The 24,421-nt window shown below is 39.7% G+C and overlaps 1 protein-coding gene across 2 annotated transcripts in view; it reads left to right on the forward strand.

Annotated features, from left to right (window-relative positions):
• MED13L (mediator complex subunit 13L) overlaps positions 1-24,421 on the forward strand; it is a 268,233-nt gene that overhangs the window by 235,441 nt on the left and 8,371 nt on the right. For both annotated transcript variants that reach the window (XM_070399748.1, XM_070399749.1), the window contains exons 17-28: positions 2,737-3,674; positions 7,190-7,369; positions 7,911-8,134; positions 10,000-10,192; positions 10,843-11,269; positions 12,715-12,934; positions 14,382-14,570; positions 17,625-17,875; positions 18,065-18,207; positions 21,017-21,175; positions 22,694-22,870; positions 24,122-24,270. In XM_070399748.1, coding sequence (XP_070255849.1) covers positions 2,737-3,674; positions 7,190-7,369; positions 7,911-8,134; positions 10,000-10,192; positions 10,843-11,269; positions 12,715-12,934; positions 14,382-14,570; positions 17,625-17,875; positions 18,065-18,207; positions 21,017-21,175; positions 22,694-22,870; positions 24,122-24,270 — 3,250 coding nt within the window. The remainder of the gene's footprint in view (positions 1-2,736; positions 3,675-7,189; positions 7,370-7,910; positions 8,135-9,999; positions 10,193-10,842; positions 11,270-12,714; positions 12,935-14,381; positions 14,571-17,624; positions 17,876-18,064; positions 18,208-21,016; positions 21,176-22,693; positions 22,871-24,121; positions 24,271-24,421) is intronic.

Below are 24,421 nucleotides of genomic sequence, written 5' to 3' on the forward strand. Positions count from 1 at the left end.
ACATATTTTGCATTTCAGTTCTCTGTTATATGTTTTGAAACTTTATTTGCTATTTTTTAATATCACTTCATATTATATATATATTTTTTAAACAATTTCTTAGTGATTTCTTTCTCAGTACTTCAACTATCTTTTCATCTTTTCTTCTTCTTTTTCATGAATGCCATGTTCTTTGGAAGCTTGTTTAGACCAAGTGAATGGCCTCTTAGGCTTCCTCCACGTGAATAGGAGTTCACTTTTTGAATAATTAGGATTATATGTTACGGGGGAGGCATCAGGATTTTAGAGATGCTTAGGTGAGGCATGGCCAAAAAAAGGTTGGGAACCACGGGTATAGAGAATCATGGTGTTCATGCTCATTCAATGTCAAATCATTGTTTATCACAGAATCAAGCACTAGATTGGATTGGTAATAATTTTGGGGATGGTGGTAATGCTTTGTTTTATGTAAACTGATGATTTTTAAATGTGTTTACTTAAGGCCCTTTAAAAAAAAGTATTAACATTGGCAATATCTCTATCATTGACCCCACATCATAGGAGAAAGCAGCAAAAGAATGGTGATGTGGTATGGGGAAGAAAAAGGAGGTGCTTATTGTAGCTTGGGCATGTTTCATACGATCCAGAAAATAGTACTTAAATCAACAATGTACAACCAATCAGTTTCTTGTATGATTAATAATTTTTTAATAAAATAATTTCAGTGCTATAAAATAAAATGCCACAAGCTCAAATTTCTATCAGTACCAAGTAAGCAATATAAGGACGAAATGGACTAGGTAAAGCAAAAGACTTGGCCTGTTGATGCTGTTCATAGACCTTGCTATGATGAAATGTTTTGTATCTTTCCTTCTAATATGGCACCTACTATTCTCATGCTGTAACTATGTCCCATTTGAAATGTGGTTATTTGAGATCAAGACTGAATTTTTAGTTTTATTTAAGTTAATTTAAATTTAGCACATGGGGCTAGTGCCTACCTTATTGGGCAACTCAGTTCTGAGCTATGCGAAATCCTCCTGCCGTGGTCTCCATCACTCTGGACATCCCCCATTCTCACCCCACCCTACACACACACACACACACTTGCCACACTCAGCACACCAGCACTTATTTCCATGATGCCTGTCACACTTGCTGTGAGCTAGCTTTTCTTTCTCTTTTTCATTGTTGAATATCTAGCATTTAGCATAGGGTTGGTACTCAGTTCATTTTTATTGACTGGGAGAAATCAGGTTACAATACAGGAGAATACATTCTTACTACCTAGGGAGCAATTTAATTATTTAGGTTACAGTTAGTAGTCATAGCTTTTTTTTTTTCTGATCTGAACTGCATAATAATTTTAGGGTTTAGTTGAACCAGAAAAATTTGAAAGGAGTCCAATTAGAGTAAAAATCATTACTACACACATTATTTTGGTCTCTGAGATAGCAATGATTGCTAATCAAGGTTTCTGGGTCGTTTTTTATCTGTATTCAAAGATATCAGTGTGCCTCTAATTTAAAATATCTTTACAGTGCCTGATTTGGATTTTCAGGCTGGTCGTTTGGGCATAGCTAATTAAAAATCACAAGAAAATTATTTGAAGAGCCATTACTTTATGATATTTTTCTTTCAAATTATAAGTGAATGAATATGTAATTTATTGGAGGAACATTAATTTAAGTACATTATTAATAGATTTCAAAAGAATACTAAGCACTAAAAAAATCTGTGTTCTTTTCTAATTGGAAAGAATGGTCTCATATGCTGGTTTACATATATCTGTAAGAATGTTCATTAAGAAAATTTTCTGCAGTAATAAAACGGTAGAACATTGCAGAGACTATTTTGTTTTCTATGTGGCTATTCCAAAAAGAAGTCACTGCTTATGAGAAAATAGCGCAATGCATTCAAGTCTCTGGGAACTGAAAGTAATTGTGCTATAGGTAATGCATAGCATTTTGAAATTAATAAGTGAACTAGAATTGCCTTCCATCCCACAGAAATCTTACAAGTTTGGGAATTATAATACAATATGTGTACTTCTGTGCAATCACCTAATTAATACTAAGGCCTCTTAGCAGCTTATGTAATATTTTTATTAACTGTAGTGTAGTTCCGGCCAATGGGTTTCCTAAAATAGAATTCCCTCATGGTCACACATTACTAATAAAATGCAAGCCTAGATAGGACTGCATTTTGAAAGTTAGGAAAATGTTAAATTTTCTTGTGCATTTGATTATAACTACTTTAGAATCGTATATAGATTATAGCCTCAGAGAACAAGTATGCTGGCAGACTTTCAATTTCAAAAAATGACAAAAATGTAATTGCAAATTAGATGGAAATTTCATCCTATGGTCTTCTACCTAATTTAGCACCTGAACTCATGTTCAAGTTCCATTTCGTAGTTACAGTCTTTCAGAATTACATTGACCAAATCCAACATCATGTTTTCTATAAAAATACTAAAAGTTTCCTCAAAAGATTTAGATGAGGATTGCTTCAATGTGGAATGAGTAAAAGGAAAGTGCCATATTGATTTTTTTCTTCATTCCTCACTTTTTGCTTTCCCACATACTGCACTGACTCTTTTGAATCCTTTTTTTTTTTAAAGAGAAAGTTGAGTACACCAAATGATAACACACATAAATGATAAAAAATGCACAACCTAGGTCGGGGTAATAGGTGTGTATTCCAGCTTCTGCAACCTGCCTTTGATTCTCACTTGGTGCTGTCTGTGTTTTGCAGCAATGTGCCTAGCGTCGGGAGCCTAGCAGACCCAGACTATCTGAACACACCACAGATGAACACACCAGTGACGTTGAACAGTACTGCCCCAGCCAGCAATAGTGGAGCAGGAGTTCTGCCATCGCCAGCAACCCCTCGCTTCTCTGTCCCCACGCCACGAACCCCCAGGACCCCAAGAACTCCCAGAGGTGGGGGCACTGCCAGTGGTCAAGGGTCTGTTAAATATGACAGCACCGATCAGGGGTCACCAGCCTCTACCCCCTCTACCACGCGGCCCCTTAACTCTGTGGAGCCTGCCACCATGCAGCCAATTCCAGAAGCCCACAGTCTCTATGTCACCCTGATTCTCTCTGATTCTGTGATGAATATCTTTAAAGACAGAAACTTTGACAGTTGTTGCATCTGTGCCTGCAACATGAACATCAAAGGGGCAGATGTCGGGCTTTACATCCCCGATTCTTCCAACGAGGACCAGTACCGCTGTACCTGTGGGTTCAGTGCGATTATGAATCGCAAACTTGGTTACAATTCAGGACTCTTCCTGGAAGATGAGTTGGATATTTTTGGGAAGAATTCTGATATCGGTCAGGCTGCAGAGAGGCGCTTAATGATGTGTCAGACCACCTTCCTTCCTCAGATGGAAGCAGCCAGAAAACCCCAGGAGCCACCTATAAGCCTTCTCCTCCTCCTCCAGAACCAACACACACAACCTTTTGCTTCACTGAGTTTCCTGGACTACATTTCCTCGAACAATCGCCAAACTCTTCCCTGCGTAAGCTGGAGTTACGACCGGGTGCAAGCAGATAATAATGATTACTGGACGGAATGCTTTAATGCCTTGGAGCAAGGGCGGCAATATGTGGATAATCCCACAGGTGGAAAAGTGGATGAAGCACTGGTGAGAAGTGCCACTGTGCACTCTTGGCCTCATAGCAACGGTAGGTGTCCCAGAATAGTAATGCCCTTTGGAGACAGGCTTGGCGTGATGGTGGCTTACACACTTTCTTTACTTTTTCTCTGACAAAATTTTAAATTTCATTTCTTAAAAAATAAGGTAGCTAAAGTGAGCACTATGTTGATATCATCCTAAATTTAAGGACTAAGAGAATGTTTTATATTGAAACACCTTTGGAGAGGAATACTTGCTCTGTGGAAATTTCCTCTTTATTAATTCATAGAGGCATTTCATATTGGAAGCCTGTGACTGCTGAGTATCAAAGTCATCAAGAGTATAATTTGCACAGCCTTTCATGTTTAAACCTACTCACTCGTCTAGGTCAAGTTTTCATGCTACTTCTTCCATATAGTCTTCTACCCAGTTACAAGTCATTTTCTTCTTCCTCTGTTTTCTCAGTATTTTCTCTCTGTAACAGTGATCACATTTTACTTTGTCCTGTGGTTACTGGTCATGTCACTGGCTCTTCTATTAAAAGCTCATTTTTGGAGTTGACAAACATTTTTGGAGTTGAGCTTTAAGAGTGTCAAGCAACTTGCTCTCTCCTTCCCTTATGCATTCATTATCAATAACGTGGTGCATACTAGGGAATAAAATGCTGACTGAAAGAGATAAGGTACGTGCCCTCGGGAATTTCTAATCTATTTTGGATAATGGACAGTTAATTTATACTCATGGTTGAGATCTCGAAGTGTTACTTCTTCAAGGAAGTCTTCCTCCAGCCCAGCATTCCTCTCCTCCTTCATACTTTCACCACTTGTAATGCTTAGTGATAATATGCTTTTGTGTAATTGTTTCATCAGATTTGTGTTAAAAAAGAAAAAATGTACTCTGACCCTAATGTGGGCTGTGGTTTAGAAAATGGCAGAGTGGATTTGGGGAGACTAGGAGGGTAATGTAGCATATCATATAAGAAACAATGGCTTGATTAGCGTCCTAGCAAAGAAAACGCAAAATAAGTGGAAGCATTATAAAGATGTTTAGGAAGTAGTACTGTAGGACTTGGTACTAGGTTGAAGTTGGGTGTTCAGGGAGAGCAAAATCTTAAACATGACACCCAGGTTTGTGACTTGTATACCTGGACAGACAGTGGTGTCATTCAAAGATAGGTAGGTGGGCTGGAGGAAGACCAGGTTTGAGGAGCAAGTTCATAAATTGAGTTTTGGAAGTTTTGAGATAAAGATGTGGAGTAGACGCTTGGGACTTTGATGGGCCTGGAGCTCAGGGGAAGAGAGTAGTGGGCCACGCAGATGATGACGGGCACAGAGGAGGAGGGAAGCTCCCTGAAGAGGAGAGCACAGAATGAGGGCAGGGCCTGGGGCAGGCTTTGGTGAAATCTGCCAAGTCACCACATTTCAAGAAAGAGAGTGGTCAACAAGCATTAAAGTGCAGCTGAGCTTTTAAGGTAAGGATCGTCTTGTACCCATCATGAGAGCTGGTTCTACAGAAGCGGGAGGGACAGAGGCCAGGCTGGCGGGGTTACATGAATGAAACAGGAAACCTGCTTCTGAACAACTCTCAGTCCTATAGGGACAAGGTTATATGAGCTTCTTAAATTGAACTCTGGAATAATAAAAGAATGTTCAGAGGACAGAGTTCAGTGGAGCAGGGAGTGGCAGGTGTTTTCTGAGCAGGCTAAGCAGGGAGACTTCTGGGAAGTGGAAACTCCTAAGGAAGTGTTCAAGTCATACTTATTTTTATGACTGCTTAGGTTTAAGCAGAGTGCCTTATACTTATCAGACCTTTAATTAATGTCTGTTGGATGAATTTATGAAGAAAGTGGAGTCTTTCCCCTGGAGAAATGTGGATGATTATCTTGGTGGTTCCTTTTAACTAGATAGTGGCCTTCAGACAGAAAAGCAGTCTGTGTGGGAGGAACAGTAGTGCCATCTTTGCATATGAAGAATAGCACCTTTTATTGTAGGGAAGGCGAGGGTTCCAAATTCAGATGCTTGGATGTAGCAGACAGGTCATATAAATGAATGATGCGGGATCCAGATTTGCACAAAGCAATGCCCTGAATTGTGTCCTTCCACAGCACACTTTCTATTTTATATGCACAGAAATAGGGTTCACAAAGAACTGTGTCTGCTTTTAATCTGGTTCTCTAAGTCTCTCATTTTCCTGCTTTTGATAGAGTAAGAAGTACTTTACTGGGTGTTTTGTTTGTTTGTTTTTACTTATAAGAAAAAGAAGGAAGCACAGGCTTGGAAATAAAGATGTGAACACTGCTTCAGTCTCAGGCAGGCAGCCAAGGAGGAACTGTGGAGAACTGTCTGAAGGGGCAGCTGCTCCTCGGCTCCAGCCCGTGGGGGCTGTGCAGGAGTGTGGATCTCAGCTCGAGTTGCCAGGTCTCCCAGTTTGTCAAGAGAAGCTGGAAATCCAGATTTGTATAAGAAATTTCCTGGAGAGATTTACTCCCCCCCACCGCCCCCCCCAAAATAAAAAAAAACAACAACAACAAAAACTATGGCCACCAATTTGCAAACTGTGTTTGATGTAAGGACATAATCTAAAGATGTCTTAAGAACCCTCAGCACTCTGTGTCTCGGATTTCTTTGGTAGGTAAACCTTAGATTTCCATCCATGCCCCTTCCTAATAGTAGAAAAGTAAGAGGAAAGGTCTTCAGGAACCCAGCTGTGCAGATTGAGAGCTGATCACCTTAAAATTATTTAGCTCGTCTGTTGTTTTGAGAATTTGATGAGCATTATGGCCCTTCTCTCCTGGGGAAAAATGCACATATGTTCATGCACGTATGCATGCACAGTTTTGCATAGAGTTTCAGAAGTTTTTCAAATTGCTGGTGAAGACCCCTCCTTTACCTGGATATCTCAAAAGGATCTTTACAACTTCCACAACTCAGTTTGGAAGGAAGAGTGTTTGTTCAGAAACCATGAGTCCCCGCCCTTCCTCTGTGCACAGGTGGCTTCCAGTCGTATCACTGCTTCTGCTGTTCTCAGGCACCTCTCCTTGCAGGGAAGGCTTTCTTTCTCGATATGCATTTTGTGAAAATATTTTATAGTAAGAGCATTTTTTAAAGTTTTCAAAACCTTAAAATTCCTTTTCCTCACTCATCATATAATCTAACCATTGATATTTATAAATTAAAGTTATGCAATAATTAAGAAATGTTTGCAGCTCTCTTTCCTGGTAAGCAACTTGGAAACAGGTTTATACGATTTAAAAAGCCAAGCCTATCCATCTTTCCACTCTTAAGCAGTTCTATAGTTAACCTCTTTACTTATATAGAGTAACCTATTTTCCATTGTATTCTTAATAATAAATAACAAATTACTTTTTTCACTTCAGTAGAAGAATTTCTTTCCTTCTGTCTCCTGAGTCAAGTATTTTAGAGTCAACTAAAAATAGACTCTACCACTAATAATGTCTTTGTCATGGACTATAACTGAGGTCCAAAGTGATGGCCAGAAAGAGGAGAGCGCCAGTCTAGTCGTCCTTTATGATTCCCATTTATTTTCACTTACTGTCTGTTCCAGTGCTGGACATCAGCATGCTCTCCTCCCAGGATGTGGTCCGTATGCTGTTGTCCCTGCAGCCCTTTCTCCAAGACGCCATCCAGAAGAAGCGCACGGGCAGGACCTGGGAGAACATCCAGCACGTGCAGGGACCGCTCACGTGGCAGCAGTTCCACAAAATGGCAGGCCGGGGCACCTATGGTACAGTCTCCTCCCTGTCTGCGTGCCTTCTCAACTTTCTGTTTCCTGGAAAGCAGCTTTAGTCAAGTCCTTGATTCACTGACAAAATAGTCTTAAGTTTATATTTATTTTCCTAAAGTCAGTATTGGAATTAAGCTTTCTAAACATTGGTGGCATAATCAGGGTCAATGAGGGAAATAATCCCTAAGTAGAGCATTTATTAGAGTCTCCTCTTCCTTGTCTTCGTGGCATTTTCATTTGGATGAACTTCTGAACTGGTTTTGTCAAGGTCCCGATTATGACACTTACCTCAGAGGAAGTGACGTAGTGCTGCTGCAAAATGACCTTCAACTTCTGCTCTGCCCTCCAATTGAACCATTAGAACATGTTCAGACTCATTTAATTAAGTTGTTCATCAGGGGCCATTTAATGAGAATATCATGTCAACCTACGGTGAAATCTCTGCTGCCAGAATTAAGACGAGGGCATCAGGAACTTCCAAATGGTTCAGCTGTGGGAATCAGACTCCCAGGCCCCTTCCTAAACTGCACTGTTGTTTTAGGTTCAGAAGAGTCTCCTGAGCCGTTGCCCATCCCCACCCTGCTGGTAGGCTATGACAAAGACTTCCTCACCATCTCGCCATTCTCCTTGCCGTTTTGGGAGAGGCTGTTGTTGGACCCATATGGGGGCCACCGTGATGTTGCCTATATTGTGGTGTGTCCAGAAAATGAGGCCTTGCTCGAAGGAGCCAAAACTTTCTTCAGGGACTTGAGCGCTGTATATGAGGTGAGGAAGACCTGGAAACTATTTCTTTGACATGAGTCCTCATATTGTTTCTGGTTATGACTAAATTTTAAAGAATAAATATCTTCAAAGTAGATCTTAAAGAAAATTTGCAATTAGTTGGAAGATGAAGGAAAAAATCAAGTTGGGAAGTTTTTCTAGGAATAAATTGCGTTTCCATCTTGCTTTATATTTCATTAGATTTAGAAGACTTTCATTTACTAGCCTTACCACACATCTTAAATCCTGTTAGCTATTTTCCCCCATTGATGTGTTCAGGTTTGAAAGGATTGTTCACCAGGGGAAAGGGCAGTCAGAAGATGAGCTGTGCAAGAAGAAGGCGTGGCTACTCTTTTTGTGGGGAGGGCAGAACTGTATAAAAATGTTCAGCTTGAAAATTTCTAAATCAAAAGATACATTTAATGAGTCATGCCCCTGTTATGTTTTGTTTAACACTACATTCATCTTAATACTGAAAATTTGATACACATTAAGAATGTAATCACCATCATAATGTAACAGCCAGGTAGATAATTTTATATATTTAGTACATAAATTCCTGTTACTTTTGAAAAATTAGAATCATGTCTGTCTTTGAAGAGAAAGTACCACATTTCTTCTGCCAAAGTACACACACACTAAGTTCTTTGTACTTTTTACTTCTGATATCATATTTGGCAAGATTAAATTAAATAAGTTTTTTTATTACATTTATTGGGGTGACATTGGTTAATGAGATTTTGTAAAGTGTTTAGAACTGTGACAGGCATATTATAAGTATTACAAATGTGGTTGTTAAATAAGATGCCAAGTTGAGTTTCAAAAATATTCCATAGCAGAACATCCACTTTCTATAAACATGAGTACACATGAAGTAGTAGACGTATGTGTTGCTGCAAAGAAATGAGGCGATGCTATGTATTAGGTAATGCATCAGTTAAGCCACTGAAGGAAACCCTTGGGTACAGTAGTTTCTAAACAGTGCCTGGCCCATGGATACAAAATAATATTAAGTCATACTTACCCTAACACAGAAAACTTGTCTAAGCAATTTCAAAGCCCAGCCATTCTCTTGAATGAAGCCTACACATAAGTTACAAAACATAAAAGGCTTGCCGGATCTTTTTAGATCTTAAGAACTTTCATTTGGCAGCAATACATACCTGCTTAAGATTTTGTAGGGCCTTGGTAAGCCTTCAGTTCATTAACTCTAGCAAGGGATAATAATATGGGCTCTCATGCTGGTGAGCAGGTAGTTAAGTAGTTTACTTTTGGCAGGTATATTAATTATCTGCCATTTAGTATCCTAGAAATTGACAACAGCATCTCATGCTAAAACAACCATTTACTTTATAAAAGTGATCAGCATTTCCGTGGCCTCTATTAGTAATCTCCAAATGTCTGTAACAATCTAACAGATGGCCCATGCATTTTAATGCTGTCTTATGGGAAAATGTTATGAGTGGGGATTCCTTAAGAGGTTTTAGTGGACAGATGTCTTGGTTAGCCTTAGTAGGCAGGAACCTGTTAGTTCCTTTTTGACCCCTAGCAGTCAGTGCTCCGCAGTTTTTCCTCAGGCTGGAAGAATGAACGGGCTGGGCTGCAGAAACATTTCTTCAGAAGAAACACTTATTTTTCTGTAGAGCAGCTACTCCAGGTTTTGGAGAAATATACAGCAGTATTACCAGGGTACATAACAATTACCGAATAGGACCAGTTTATAATGTTGGTGTAGTTGCATGTGGTCACACTAAAAAGAAAAAGGAAAATGCCTCCATGTTTATGGTACAGAATGTGCCTCGCTAACACTATGTGCTGAACAAGGTGATGCGTTCTGTCGTAAGTAATGGTCTTGTTTGTGCTATCAGATGTGTAGGCTTGGGCAGCACAAGCCCATCTGCAAAGTGCTACGTGATGGGATCATGCGTGTGGGGAAGACTGTGGCACAGAAGCTGACCGACGAGCTTGTGAGTGAGTGGTTTAACCAGCCGTGGAGCAGCGAGGAGAATGACAATCATTCCAGACTCAAACTTTATGCGCAAGTTTGTCGCCATCACCTAGGTAAATGGGAATTTGTTTGGAAAAGTAGAATTTGAGAGAGAAAATAGCAAATGGCACCCCCACACACACCTGTTAGGGTGCAACATTATATTTCTTTTGTCTAATGTTCCACTACTGTGTTTATTTAGATCTAATTTTTGCATTCTAGTTAAATGCTAACTTTCATGTGCATGTATGTTCTTTAAAAGCTATTTAAAGTTGCCTAAAGAAGTCATATCTAATTTACTCCAGAGTTCAAAAACTTGGCAGCATGACTTAAGATTAACTGCTTAATTTTAACCCAGATTCACAAGAAAATCTAAGAAGCTTGTAAAGCCCTCTATGCATAAGAGCATAATATACACCACGACGGCTGGTCTCCCATTTTTCAGTGATGGCCTATGGATTCAGTCTGAAAGGAAAATGTTATAAATGATTTTCTTTCTTTTCAAGCAAGGTTCTTTTCCAGTATTTATAATAAGTATTTCCATGTCCATTTCTGTGTTTGTGTGATATATAAGCATGTGTTCAAGTGTGGAGATGGCATTTTGGGTGTCGTAACCAGAATATTGCAGCCTGAAAGCATAGTTTTAAAAAAAGTGACCATTCTGAGTTTCTTTTGTCTAACACTGCAGAACCTCACTAATGTTGCTCTGCATATATTCTTTCAGCACCTTATTTAGCCACTCTGCAGCTCGATAGCAGCCTGTTGACGCCACCTAAGTACCAGACCCCACCAGCAGCAGCACAGGGACAAGCTACTCCTGGGAACACTGGGCCTTTAGCTGCAAATGCAGGGTCAGCAGCTCCCTCCGCTGGCGGTGCATTTAATCCCACCTCCAATGGCAGTTCTTCGAACCCTGCAGCAAGTAGTTCCACATCTGGTTCCACCGTGCCACCGGTCTCATCGTCTGCCTCTGCTCCCGTCGTTAGCCAGCTAGGCACTACCTCTTCGTCAGGATTCAGTGGTAGTGTTGGAGGGCAGAACCCCAGCACTGGGGCCAGTTCTGCTGATAGGACGCAGGGGAACATAGGCTGTGGTGGAGACCCTGAGCCTGGGCAGAGCTCCTCTCAGCCCTCACAGGACGGACAAGAAAGGTATGTTACTCATTGATTGAGGTGGGTGGCTTCCATGTGGACTCTTATCTACTTTTCTTCTATACCCTTCTCTCCCCATCAACCTCGAGAGTCTCTAAATCCAGTAAAGGACTCTGATTTTCTTCTTCTCAAGAGAAAATAACAGCTGTTAATCAGCAGCTTCAGTGTTAAGAAATATGAGACTTCTTGCCCTAGCCAGTTTGGCTCAGTGGATAGAGCATCAGCCTGCGAACTGAAAGATCCCAGGTTTGATTCCGGTCAAGGGCACATGCCCGGGTTGTGGACTCAATCCCCAGTCGGGGGCATGCAGGAGGCAGCCAATCAATGATTCTCTCATCATTGATGTTTCTCTCTCTCTCTCCCTCTTCCTTCCTCTCTCAAATCAATAAAAATATATATTTTTTAAAATATGAGACTTCTTATAAACTAACTTACCTATTTAATTTATTATTAAACTTACTAGAGGCCTGGCGCATGAAATTTGTGCACAGTCCCTAGGCCAGGCCTGCAATCAGGGTCGATCTTCCCCAGCTGCCAGCAGCTGGCTCCACCTCTCACCATCTGCGTCCGCCGCCATCCACCCCCAGTTCCCCATTCCCCATTGGGTGATCAGAGCCTGCCAACCTCGGGGGAGGGACTGAGAGGTTGGCTGGCAGGCCCCAATCAGGCAATTGGGGCCTACGGGCTGGGGGCAGCTCCTGCATTGAGCGTCTGCCCCCCGGTGGTCAGTGCACATCATAGAGACCAGTTGTTCTGCCACCCGGTCGATTTGCATATTACACTTTTATATATATACTAGAGGCCTGGTGCACAAAATTCGTGCACTTGGGGGGGGCGTCCCTCAGTCTGGCCTGTGCCCTCTCACAGTCTGGGAGCCCTCGGGGGATGTCCGACTGCCGCAGAGGTGGGAGAGGCTCCCGCCACTGCCCCTGCACTTGCCAGCCATGAGCCTGGCTTCTGACTGATCAGCATTCCCCCTGTGAGAGCACACTGACCACCAGGGGCAGCTCCTGCATTGAGCGTCTGCCCCCTGGTGGTCAGTATGTGTCATAGCAACCAGTTGTTATGTCAATTTGCATATTAGCCTTTTATTATATAGGATAGATTAGCTTAATAGTAAGCTATTACTATTAACATATTTGTTACTATATGAATATAATATATGGATAAAAGTAAGCTATTACTGTTAATATGATAGTATTATAAACCATCTTTGTAGAATACAGCTACAGGAAGAAGATCTCCCATTTAGAGGCAGTTACTGTCATTTATATCTATCTTGGGTGCTAACTGGCTTGGTTTGCCTTTATTTCGGTAATATGACACATGTTAATGTTACATTTCATCTGTAATCATTGCCCAAGGAGTCAATGTGCACTAGACTTGACTTTATTTTTATATAATTTATGTTTACTTTTGCATCTCATAAGTGACTTTCTCTGCAGTGTTACAGAGAGGGAGAGAATAGGAATTCCCACAGAGCCTGACTCTGCAGACAGCCAGGCCTATCCTCCAGCTGTTGTCATTTACATGGTGGACCCCTTCACCTACACTGCAGAGGAAGACTCTACCTCTGGAAACTTTTGGCTGTTGAGTTTGATGCGCTGCTACACAGAGATGCTGGATAATTTACCTGAGCATATGAGAAATTCTTTCATTCTCCAGGTAAGTATTTGCAAGTTTATTTTTTTGCCTTTGTTGTTGTTTATTAGTATATGAAAGTAAATACAAGTTCATGATTTTTTAAATAATTGGAAGTACATTCGATTCAGCCTTCATTACCATTTTGGTGTATTTCTAGCCTTTTTTCTGTATGTTTGTTTACCCAGTTGAGATCACACTTAATATAACTTAATAGAGGCCCGGTGCACAAAATTTGTGCACTCGCCGGTGGCGGGGGGGGGGGGGGGTCCCTCCGCCTGGCCTGCGCCTTCTTGCAGTCCAGGGGGTAGGGACTGACTGCTGTCCAACTGACGGCTTCATGGGGAGCCGGCCTAAGCCGTCAGTCGGACATCCTTAGCACTGCCGCAGAGGCAGGAGAGTCTCCCACCACCACCACTGCACTCACCAGCTGTGAGCCCAGCTTCTGGCTGAGCTGCACTCCCCCTGTGGGAGCACACTGACCACCAGGGGGCAGCTCCTGCATTGAGCAACTGACCGGTCGTTTTGCCGTTTGGTCGATTTGCATATTAGCCTTTTATTATATAGGATATTCTTTTTGTATTTAATGCTATTCATGAATACTTTTTCATGTTATTTAAAATTTTCACAGCAACATTTTTAATGACTGCATATCTTTTTTATCTAATCATGCCTGTACAGTTACTTAATTTGCTTCCACTTTTTTTACTATTATAAATAAAGCCATAACAAACATCTTCATGTATAATATCTTTCTCACATTTCAGGTCATTTCTTAAAGTAGATTCCTAGCTATAGATTCTGATAAGCATTGTCAAATTCCTTTCCCAAAAAGTTCTACTTGCTTACACTTTTTTCATCATGAGTGAGCATGCCCATTTTCACCGCACCCTTGACAGCTTGACGGCATAATAATTGTTTTTAATTTTATAATTTAATAGGTAGAAAACAGTGCCTTAGTTGCTTGGGTTTTGTTTTACTGTTACTTTAAATAAAGTATCTTATAGAATTAAAAGGTCAAAATTAAAGTTACCAGAATAGGTTGTTAATAGTTTTTTATTGTTTTGACATTTGTTTCTCAAATGATTAGACAATAATTCCAAAGATGCTATGCACTCTATGTGTGTGTATATAAATGATAAATCTATTTTTAAAAGTTTTAAAATTGGGGACCTAGAAACAGTACATTAATAATTTACCCCTAAAATAGGAGCAGCGTTATTTCTAAGTGACAGTGTAACTTGACCAACACAGTGGCACCTCTTCTTAAATTGCTGGTGTACATTTGGAATACAGGATTTTATGTCACTGAAAGGAATTAAGATTGATTATATTATGTTTGGCATTCATATATTTTACAACTAAAATTCTCTTCCCTGTTCAAGTTAAGAATTCCTGCCATTTCATTTTCAACTTTCTTGTTAGCATGTTTGATCTCAGTTTCTAGTTTTATTTGTGTTTGTGTCTATAGATTGTGCCTTGCCAGTCCATGCTGCAGACAATGAAGGATGAACAAGTTTTCTACATTCAATACTTGAAGTCCATGGCATTTTCAGTGTACTGCCAGTGCAGGCGACCTCTGCCTACACAGATCCACATTAAGTCCCTCACAGGGTTCGGGCCTGCCGCCAGCATTGAGATGACCCTCAAGAATCCGGAGGTGGGTAGTAGCAGGGCAGACCTTTGCAGAAAGCCAGGGGAGTCGGTAGCTGAATTTGTTCCTCCTTTATTTAAGAATGGTAGTTAAATCCTTAAGTCAAATAAAAGAGAGACTCCTCTGAACCCGTAAAGTTTTTTGAGAAAGAGGCAAGCAAACTCTTGCTATTTTTTGATCTAGGACCTAAGGCAACAGTATGTTTATTACTTTTACTTATGTTTGCCTCTCCTATGTTTACCTTGTTCTTTATTTTTTGAACCTAATCTGTGTCTTCAGTCACTAACTTTCTACCTTCTCCAGTTCTCTCTTGATCAGCAGTTGTGTGGGTGTTTATTTCATAAGGGCCCCTCCTTTTCTGATGCACTGCTTTCTTCTCTTCTCCTCTCCTCTCAGGGCTTCTGTTACAAGTGAATGCTTTTTCTCTCCATCTTAGTAACTACCTCCCACAGATACGCACCTCATGGGGATTCCAAAACACCAAAACCAAGCTGTTTTAAACAAGTTGTGCACTTCTGTTGTTTTCCTAACCTCCTTTCACTGAAGGTAGACGCACAGGGCAAAGTTTAACATGTTCAAAGCTTTCAGAAGGTAGTTCCCACAAATGTATTGCATGGAAGATTGCCTATTAGTGAAAGCCAACAAAACTGCTGATTTTAGTTGGTAATGAAAGAGTGTTTGTGTTTTGGGGGGTTTTTTGAAAACCCTATAAAATGCTTTCCCTTCAATAAGTAAAAACTTAGAAATGGAAAAATGATGCAACTCTAGATAATACTGCATTTGTTGTAACTTGGTTCACGTCAGCTTGGTCCCAGGAGAGGAAGCTGCTTAGCTGACAACCTACATTCTTTCTGGATTATATAAAATTTCTGTATTTGGCAGTTTTATTCTTTTGAGTTTGAATCTTTATTTTTGTGAGCAGTTCATCTATTTTCTCTATTAGCTTTTCTAAAATTAAAAAAATCAGGTTTTTTTCTGTTTCTTATTTTGTCTCAGAAATTATGAGTTACTGCATTTCTTTATAAACTTAATTTTTTTACTTCTTGTGGTTATTCCACAGTTCAGATGCAGTCATTTCTTATGCTTTGATAAGAATTTATCACAACTTCAAATGGTAATTAATAGTATTCTGCATTTTCATAGAGGAGAGTAAAGGATATCCCAAGGCATGATGTAACATTTTTAAAGATTATAACTTTGTGGCAAAGCGCCATCAGGAGTTTATGAGATAAAGTGAGGCTTAGAAGAAAATAAGTGAAAAAATGTGCTTTTTTCCCTTTTGCTTTGAAACAGGAAGAGGGAAATAAATCACTTGAGTTTATTAAAAACAAAAGAAAACCAAACGTTATGAATAGTTACTGAGGTTTGTACATTTTTACTTGCATTGCAGTAATGATGAATTGCCAAATGCTGCCTCTCCCTCAGTCTGCAGCTAGAATACCGCCTTTCATTCATTAAACAAAGCCGAGTGTCTGCTGTGCGCCAGGCCCTGTACTAGGTGATGAGGATGCAGCGGGTGGGGAACCAAACCACCAGGCCCCTGCTTCTGGGAAGTCTAACTCTCCACAGTGGTACAGTCTCATGCAAGCACGTTTCCACATAAGGAAGACTGTATCTTAGTATTTATCATGCAAGTTTTAGAAGAAATCTTCCACTAGTATCACTTTTGTTTTTCATAGAACATCCAGCATCTTAAAAACAGAGTTTGGGAAGAATATGTTACCTAGTGACTTACCACAAGCTGTCTATTGCATCTCAGATATTTATTTTTCTTTTTTTATTGCACCTCATATATTTGACACTTAACCTGTTGTTTCACACAAAACTTTTCAGGCAGCCTTGACTGGACTCTCTTTTTTTTTAATTATTGAAACATAATTCACATATAAAAATCACCTTTTAAAAATTACAGAGTTCAATGATTTTTAGTTTATTCACAGAGTTTGCAGCTATCATCACTGCCTAACTTTAGAACATTTCATCAGTCCAGAAAGAAACTTTATACCTACTTGCAGTCACTCCTCATTTTGCCCTTCCTCCAGCTCCTGGCAACAACTAATCTACTTTCTGTCTCTATGGGTTGCCTGTTCTGGACATTTTATATAAATGGAATCATACAATATATCGTCTTTTATGTCTGGCTTTTTTCATTTAGCATAATATTTGAGGTTCATCCATGTCATAGCATAGATGGTGTTTATTAAATATTGAAAAGTCGATGATTAAATTTTGTCACAGTTTATCTAAAATGTTTGTCTTGGATAACAGCTATTGCTTTGATTTCTTAAATTACACACACACACAAATATACAAGCTGAAAAGTAATCCTAAGTGTACTGCTTGATGAATTTTACTAAGTAAACATACCATGTAACAAGCACCCCAAAAGCTCTCCCTTCTGGTCCCTTCCTGTCAGTCCAGCAGTAATCACTACTCCGACTTATAACAACATAGTTTTGTCTATTTTTTGACTTTTATATAAATTGAATCATATAATTTATAACCTTTTGTGTCTGGCTTCTTTTATTCAGTGTTGAGATTCATCCTTTTTGTTGCTTTCAGTGGTAGTTTTTTTATTTCCTTTGCTGTTTAATATTCTGGTTGTGCGTCTATATCACAATGTACCATCCATCTTACTAGTACTGTTGATGGGTATTTAGGCCATTTTCTGTTTGCAGCTAATATGATTAACACTATTGTGAACAATACTTGGTGTTGTCTGTCTTTTTTATTTCAGACATTCTGGTGGGTGTGTGGTGGTGTCTCATTATGGTTTTAATTTCCACTTTTCCAATGACTAATGAAGTTGGGCCAGTTTACTTTCTAAAATAGTTATTTCTTTTAATAAGGAAATACTGGTTTGGTTGGATGCCCTAGCTTCTATCATTAAACAGTCTTTTCGGTGCCTGTGTTATCATTGCTGTTTATATATATGGTGTTGGTGGGGGGCAGTCTGTTACCATTATTCCCTCTTGGTTTCATTCAGTGCTGCTCTGGGTTGTGTTGTAAACATGAAGTTGAGTGGCTTTGTACTGATATTGATTTTGATTTTGATTTCAGCGGCCCAGCCCAATCCAGCTTTACTCCCCTCCTTTTATATTGGCCCCAATCAAAGACAAGCAGACAGAGGCCCCAAACAAAGACAAGCAGACAGAGCTGGGAGAGATACTTGGTGAAGCGAGCCAGAAATACAATGTGCTCTTTGTGGGCTATTGTTTGTCTCATGATCAGCGCTGGCTTTTGGCTTCCTGCACTGACCTCCATGGGGAGTTACTAGAAACCTGCATTGTAAATATTGCTTTACCAAACAGGTGAGCAACCTTGGTGTTTGTGGTGCATGTAAAGTGATGCTGTGCCTTTTTGAGATATAAATCTTTCTCATTTCTCTTTCTAAATGCATTGGGTACTGTGTGGGTGGGTTCTTTGGAATCCTGTTGGTTTTGTCCGAGTGATAACTTTGATTCATTTGGGGACCTTTTCCCCATTTTTTTCTTGTTTAGATCACGGAAGAGTAAAGTGTCTGCACGTAAAATTGGACTGCAGAAGTTATGGGAATGGTGCATAGGTATTGTCCAAATGACATCTCTACCCTGGAGAGTTGTTATTGGGCGACTCGGGCGTCTTGGCCATGGGGAGCTTAAAGGTGAGAAATTCTTGAAGGCAATATGCACAAGAAACAATGGAAAAGGGCTGAGCTGATGCATTCATTGAGCTGAGGGAGAAAATTGTAGAATTGGTAGTAAGAATAAAGCAGATTATATTTTCACATTCTTTTAAGTGTACAAGAAACCAGTGGTTTTTAAATTTTTCATTGGCAACAAAACCATGTACTCAATCAAAGAAAATCTTAAATAGTGAACCCCACTGTATAAAACAGAGAATGTTTTATTAATATAAAAAGCATACTCAATATATTAGAATTTCTAATGCTTTTTTTATATTGATTCAAAGAAAAGTACAAGTCAGTTTTAACACAGATTTTATGTCAGAGGTTACTAATGATAGAAGAAGTCATATATCAGAACAGCCTTCAGTTTTCTTTGTTCTTTGTTTTATTGGTTGACAGAGACAAGTTTTGTATTTCTAGATTTTGCTTTGGCAGCACAATAGCAAGATAACCCTGATTTAAAAGGACCAGTGGTTGTAAATTGGAACAGTCTTTATTCACCTTGCCACTTTCTGATATTCTTCAGTCTGGAAGCTGAATTCCCAGATACATGTACCAACTGCTTATCATTTCTTGCAAATACAACCGTCACAAAGCACTGAAAGTAACTAACATAACACAGTTGACCACTAGCAGCTGTCTTGCCAAACCTTAAGCCCAGCTCATTTACTAACCTAATGCAGCTACTTGTACAGTTTTAAAAGCCTAGCTTTCTTTCAGAAGTCTTATTAATTAATGACACATCTATAAAAAGTTCAATATGTGCATAGAGATGGGAGAGGTTTCTTTCTAAGGTCAGCACAAAAGCAAAAACAGGTGGTTTTGTGCTTGCATGTATATTAGAGCAGAAAAGCAAACTTTCTTTATAAAGGGCCAGATAGTAAATATTTTTTTATTTTACAAGCTAGCTGGTCACTGTTACAACTACTAAACTCTGCCTTTGTAACTTCAGAGCAGCCATAGACAACACCTTAGTAAATAGGCGAGGCTGTGTCCCAATAAAACTTTATTTACAAAAACTTGGCGGGCAGGAATTGGCATTGGGACCATGGTTTGTTGACGCTTGTATTAGGGTGCACATGTTATTTATTTTTTACATGAAACATATTTTATTTCAGGGATTCCACAAATAAGTGATACAGATATAACTTGCATTGTAGCAAGTGCCTGAGTGAGTTATTAGGGTGTTACAGCAATTACACAAATATATAATATGTATTAAATAAGTGTTCTCTTAGAAACCCATTGTACATACATTGTTTTAGTAATAAATTACATTGTAGACTAATAGAAGATAGTATGTACCCTTTTCATTTTTTAAAGACTATTGTACTTATAATGAATCTGATATCAGTAGCCTGGAGGCCTATTACATTAGGGGGTTGTTCATTTTATTTCTGTCAGATTTCCTATCTTCTCTTCTAGTATGCCTTTTAGTCAATCTTATTTCTTAAAGGTTTTGAGCTACTCTTAACCCTTGGGGAAAGTTAGAATATAATAGAGAAGAAGAAGAGGGGATCAAAACGTAGCCTCATCACTTAGTGTTTTGCAAAATTATTAGGCCATTGCCTTCCCTGTATGATTTATTAGAAGGGCACACTCCTCTTGTCTCTGAGAGGGGAAATGTGTAAGTGTGACCGAGAGAAATGCGCTTTCAAGGAATGAAAACACGGAGAAGAGCCTAGCACACAGGAAATCAGTTTACTGATCCATGGCTTCTTCCTTCAGGGATCGGAGGTCTGCACACATTGCTTCTATGGGACAGTGTCGGACAGGAGCCTGTAGATTTCAGTCAGCTTGGTGACTTTCTGTTCTTTATCACCAGAGTGTTTGTGATAGAAATACTTATACCACCTTTTTCTTCTTACTTGATTTTTAAATACAAAACTTAATCTGTTTTATTTTTCTGTGGTTTTAAAAAATACTGCTTTGTGTTCCTGGCCACTTTTATTTCAGCCACTTCAGTTCGAGGTTCATTAGGAATATGAAATAGGAAATTTTTTTCCTTTCACCTTCTCTTTCAGGAGAGAACTGCTTGTTTGAAAACACATAGAGCTAGAGAAGCCTGCAGGAGTGGCATTTCGTCAGTGACATGGTGGCAGGAGTGTGACCACGTCTTTTCATTTCCCAGAGTGAACATAACCCTAACAGCTCTCTGAGACGATATAATGCCATTTTTTGGGGGGCAGTACACAGATATTAGAAAGAAAATTTATGCCAACTTTTAATCTGCCTAATTATTGCAGCTTCATTTGGAGCACTTCACTCACACCCATTGTTTGTTAGTGCTTTGGGGCTTTCTAAGAAAGGCTCCCCCTCGCTTCTGCTGCTGCTTGCCTTTCGTGGAAACAACCGATCTACGGCAAGCGGTAAACAAAACAGGTTTTCCCAATGGTGCTCACCTCTGAAGAAAGTGCTGATAGGGGCTGTGAAAGAACCAGACCTGGGGAAGGAGGAGGAGGGATAGAACAGACTGGTGGCCTCACCAGAGAGCATCTGAAGTGTATAGATCTACTAGTACCTGGGTCTGTCCTGGATGCTCACAGGCCATTTCAGACATGGCTGCAGTCTACAGAATAGTAGACCTTTATTTCTTTGTTAATGAAGTGTAATAAAGGTCAAGTACCGTGTTGTTTATAGCAAGGAGAGGAACCTGTGGGAAGCCACATTCCCAGTAGGGCCCAATCCTGGAAATTCACTTACCAGGCAGCACTGGTAAAACACTCAAACCTCACAGCAACATGAATTTGTAAAGACTGCATATAACTGTGATACTTGGTTTCAGATTGGAGTATCCTCCTTGGAGAATGTTCACTGCAGACAATCAGTAAACGGCTCAAGGACATGTGCCGGATGTGTGGAATCTCTGCCACAGACTCTCCTTCTATCCTTAGTGCCTGCCTGGTTGCCATGGAGCCCCAGGGGTCCTTTGTAGTGATGCCAGGTAAATCTCTTCTTGTCGGTTTCATTAATGAGGCATCACATCAGTTCGTTCATTCAAACTTAAGTTCATAGACAAGTGTAGAATGTATCTGTATTTTTTTATTTTTATAAGAAAAATTGTACTTAGGGTTCAAAAATGGAAACCATTTGGTCTCTTCCAAGGGACATAGTTTGTGATTTTCTTATCTTTATTGACCACACCTTGGAGAGAGCCTACACTCTGGCTATGACTGCGAGGTCTTAGAGTCATGGCTGATAACTATTGCCTGCCCCCAGTTTGTTGTTAGATTATCAGGATCACCCTCCAAAAATGATTAATGGACACCAGCAAGATACATATTTGAATATCCTTTTGAAGATAGATGTTTGACAGAATCTCTAAGCAGCCTTGAGAGAACATATTTAGAGTCTCTCTTACATAGTTGAGGATGAATGGGGCACATACGGGTGAAGCATTTAGTTTAGTGCCTGGACCACAGTAAATTCTCAACAAGTACCAGTACGTGGATAGCCAAAACATTGTGGCCACAGAGTGTTTTTTTTTTTTTTAATATATTTTTATTGATTTCAGAGAGGAAGGGAGATGAAGAGAGAGAGAAACATCAATGATGAGAATAATTGATCAGCTGCCTCCTGTACGCCCCCTTGTGGGGATCGTGCCTACAACCCGGGCATGTACCCTGACTGGAAATCGAACCAATGACCTCCTGGTTCATAGGTCAACGCTCAACCACTGAGCCACGATGGCGAGGCTAGAGTGTGGTGTTTTTTATTTACAAATTAGCAACTACACTATTATAATTTTATGACAAAGCAATTTTAACTTTTAAGACTGTTTTTACCACCCAGATATTTTTTTCATCAAATGGGAGACCCTGTCCACTCGCTCCCTGTAAAGGTAAATAGGATTGGGTGTGAGACAGGTGGCCTGCAGGGGCCTGCTCGGTAGACCTTAGATTGATTGTTGCCTGCACTTGAGCAGATTACAAAACTTTCTTTGTGCTCTGTCCTCATCACAAAATGGGGATAATAGTTCTTATCTTGAGGTGGCCATGATGATTGAATGAGGTGACACGAATAAATAATGTAGCACAGAATCTGGGATGTAGTAAGCATGTAATAAATGTTAGTTATAACAGTTATTAGTTGAATGGTACCATTTCTACAGAATTGTATCATTTAGAATAGTACTTTACAATTTGTGAGCAACCACAGGAGGAAGGGACGTGGGAGATTTATTTTTAGAAGTACTTCTTATATAAGTAATTAAAACCTATTTGGTAGACTCAGTCTAATTTTATCTTAACCTTTCCAATATGAAATGAGGCTTGAGTTATGGTAGCTGTATGCTCTGAGTCAGTTTCTTATAGATATTTAAACACTTGGGCTCAACTTTGAATGTGTATTCATCATGGCAGTTGTGTCAGACTCCTATCTTTCCAGCTCAGATCCTCTTAAACACGTCATTTCTGGAGTTGTTCACTCCTGCACAAAAGGAATTGATACTTTTTTTTTAAAGATGCTGTCACAATGGGCTCTGTTTTTGGCCGAAGTACTGCACTAAACATGCAGTCATCTCAGCTTAACACCCCTCAAGATGCTTCTTGTACACACATCTTGGTATTCCCAACATCTTCAACCATCCAAGTGGCTCCAGCCAACTATCCCAATGAAGATGGGTTTAGCCCCAACAATGGTGAGTGGGGACCATGTTTACCTAGAACTCAGCTTCTTCCACAAGAGACAGAGCTAGGGTGTGGAGTCAAGGGGCCGCTGCAGGCTGTTCAGTGTTGTGATAACACGTGAAGTATGAAGAGGGGCTTATGAAGGTTGGAGAATCAGTTTGGTTTTGAAGATTTAATTTGTCTGCTCTGTTACCAATACCAAATAAATACTTTCCTCTTTTGGGAAATTCACTTTCTCTTGTTTTTCATGAAAGACAGAAAGTAGTATCTGTTTGGTAGTGTACTGTATGTGGGTGTTACTCTTTCAATAAATATTTCTTGATCTGATGTGAAAATATGAAGACTACTAGGCAATATGATGATAGCAACTGCCTTTAGCTAATCACTGGGAGGAGAATTTGTTCAAAAACAACTTTTTACTTGATTATTCTTAATAGGGTTTTTTTGATTGAATATATTAAGGCATTCATTAAGAAATGGTTATTTATAACTATAAATGCTCAATATTATGCAGCTATTTGCATTTTTTAAAGAATTTTTTAACAGCTGCCAGCATTTACTCCTATTAAAGGGGGAAGGTAAAAAGATACCACACTATATGTATGTACACTATATACATATATAGTGTGAGCACAATGTAATAACAAAGAGGAGAAAAAGAATCAGAACCAGTGTTCATGGTGATTGGGTTATGGGTGATGATTTTCCTTTTTTGTACTTTTCTTTCCAAATTTTCTGCAGTGAGAGTATCTTACTTTTATAACATGGGAGAGAATTTCTTAATGAAAACGTGGTGCTTTGATCTGCTTGTGGAATAGGCCTCCAGTTTCAGGGCGAGTTCACACCTATTAACATGCATTCATCAGCCTCCAGGATTTAGAGGCTAATTGGCTGCATAGATGGAGTCTGTTGTTTTCTTAGATGGTGTCAATGTTAACTTTGTTTAATAATTAAATTGCTTCTTTAGTTGTTTTGCCATCTTTTTATGTACCTTTGAAGTCTATACAGAATGTGGAGTTTTATTTTATGTTCTTCTTCATTCTGTTAAAACTTCACATTAGGATATCTCTGGAGAGGGTGCAAAGTGAAAGAATAATTTGCAGCACCTTGCACTCAGTACGCACACATTAAATCTTACTAATTTGTTAACAGCACCTGCCTGTAATAATCATAGCTCCCCAAAAAGAGTGTATTGGTTAAGTTGGGTATGTGGATAATTTTTTAAATTTTTGTGTGTTTTTTTCTCCCTTCCTTCCCTCTAGACATGTTTGACCTTCCATTCCCAGATGATATGGACAATGACATTGGCATATTAATGACTGGGAACCTCCCCTCCCCCAACTCCTCCCCGGTCCCTTCCCCCGGCTCTCCTTCTGGAATCGGTGTGGGCTCTCACTTCCAGCACAGCCGGGTAAGGATGGTGTGAAGGGGGCTGTGCGAAACCATCTCAGTCTTCAGCAAAACAGTCCAGAGGCGGGGCCATCTTTTTACTCCATGCACCTTTCTTCTCGTTGGTCTGGGTCCTTGGAACAAGAAAAATAAGTGTGGGGAAGTATATTATT

Source organism: Myotis yumanensis, unplaced genomic scaffold (genome assembly GCF_028538775.1).
Source record: "Myotis yumanensis isolate MYYU_CA2020_CCGP unplaced genomic scaffold, mMyoYum1.0.hap1 SCAF_19, whole genome shotgun sequence".
Lineage (NCBI taxonomy): Eukaryota > Metazoa > Chordata > Mammalia > Chiroptera > Vespertilionidae > Myotis > Myotis yumanensis.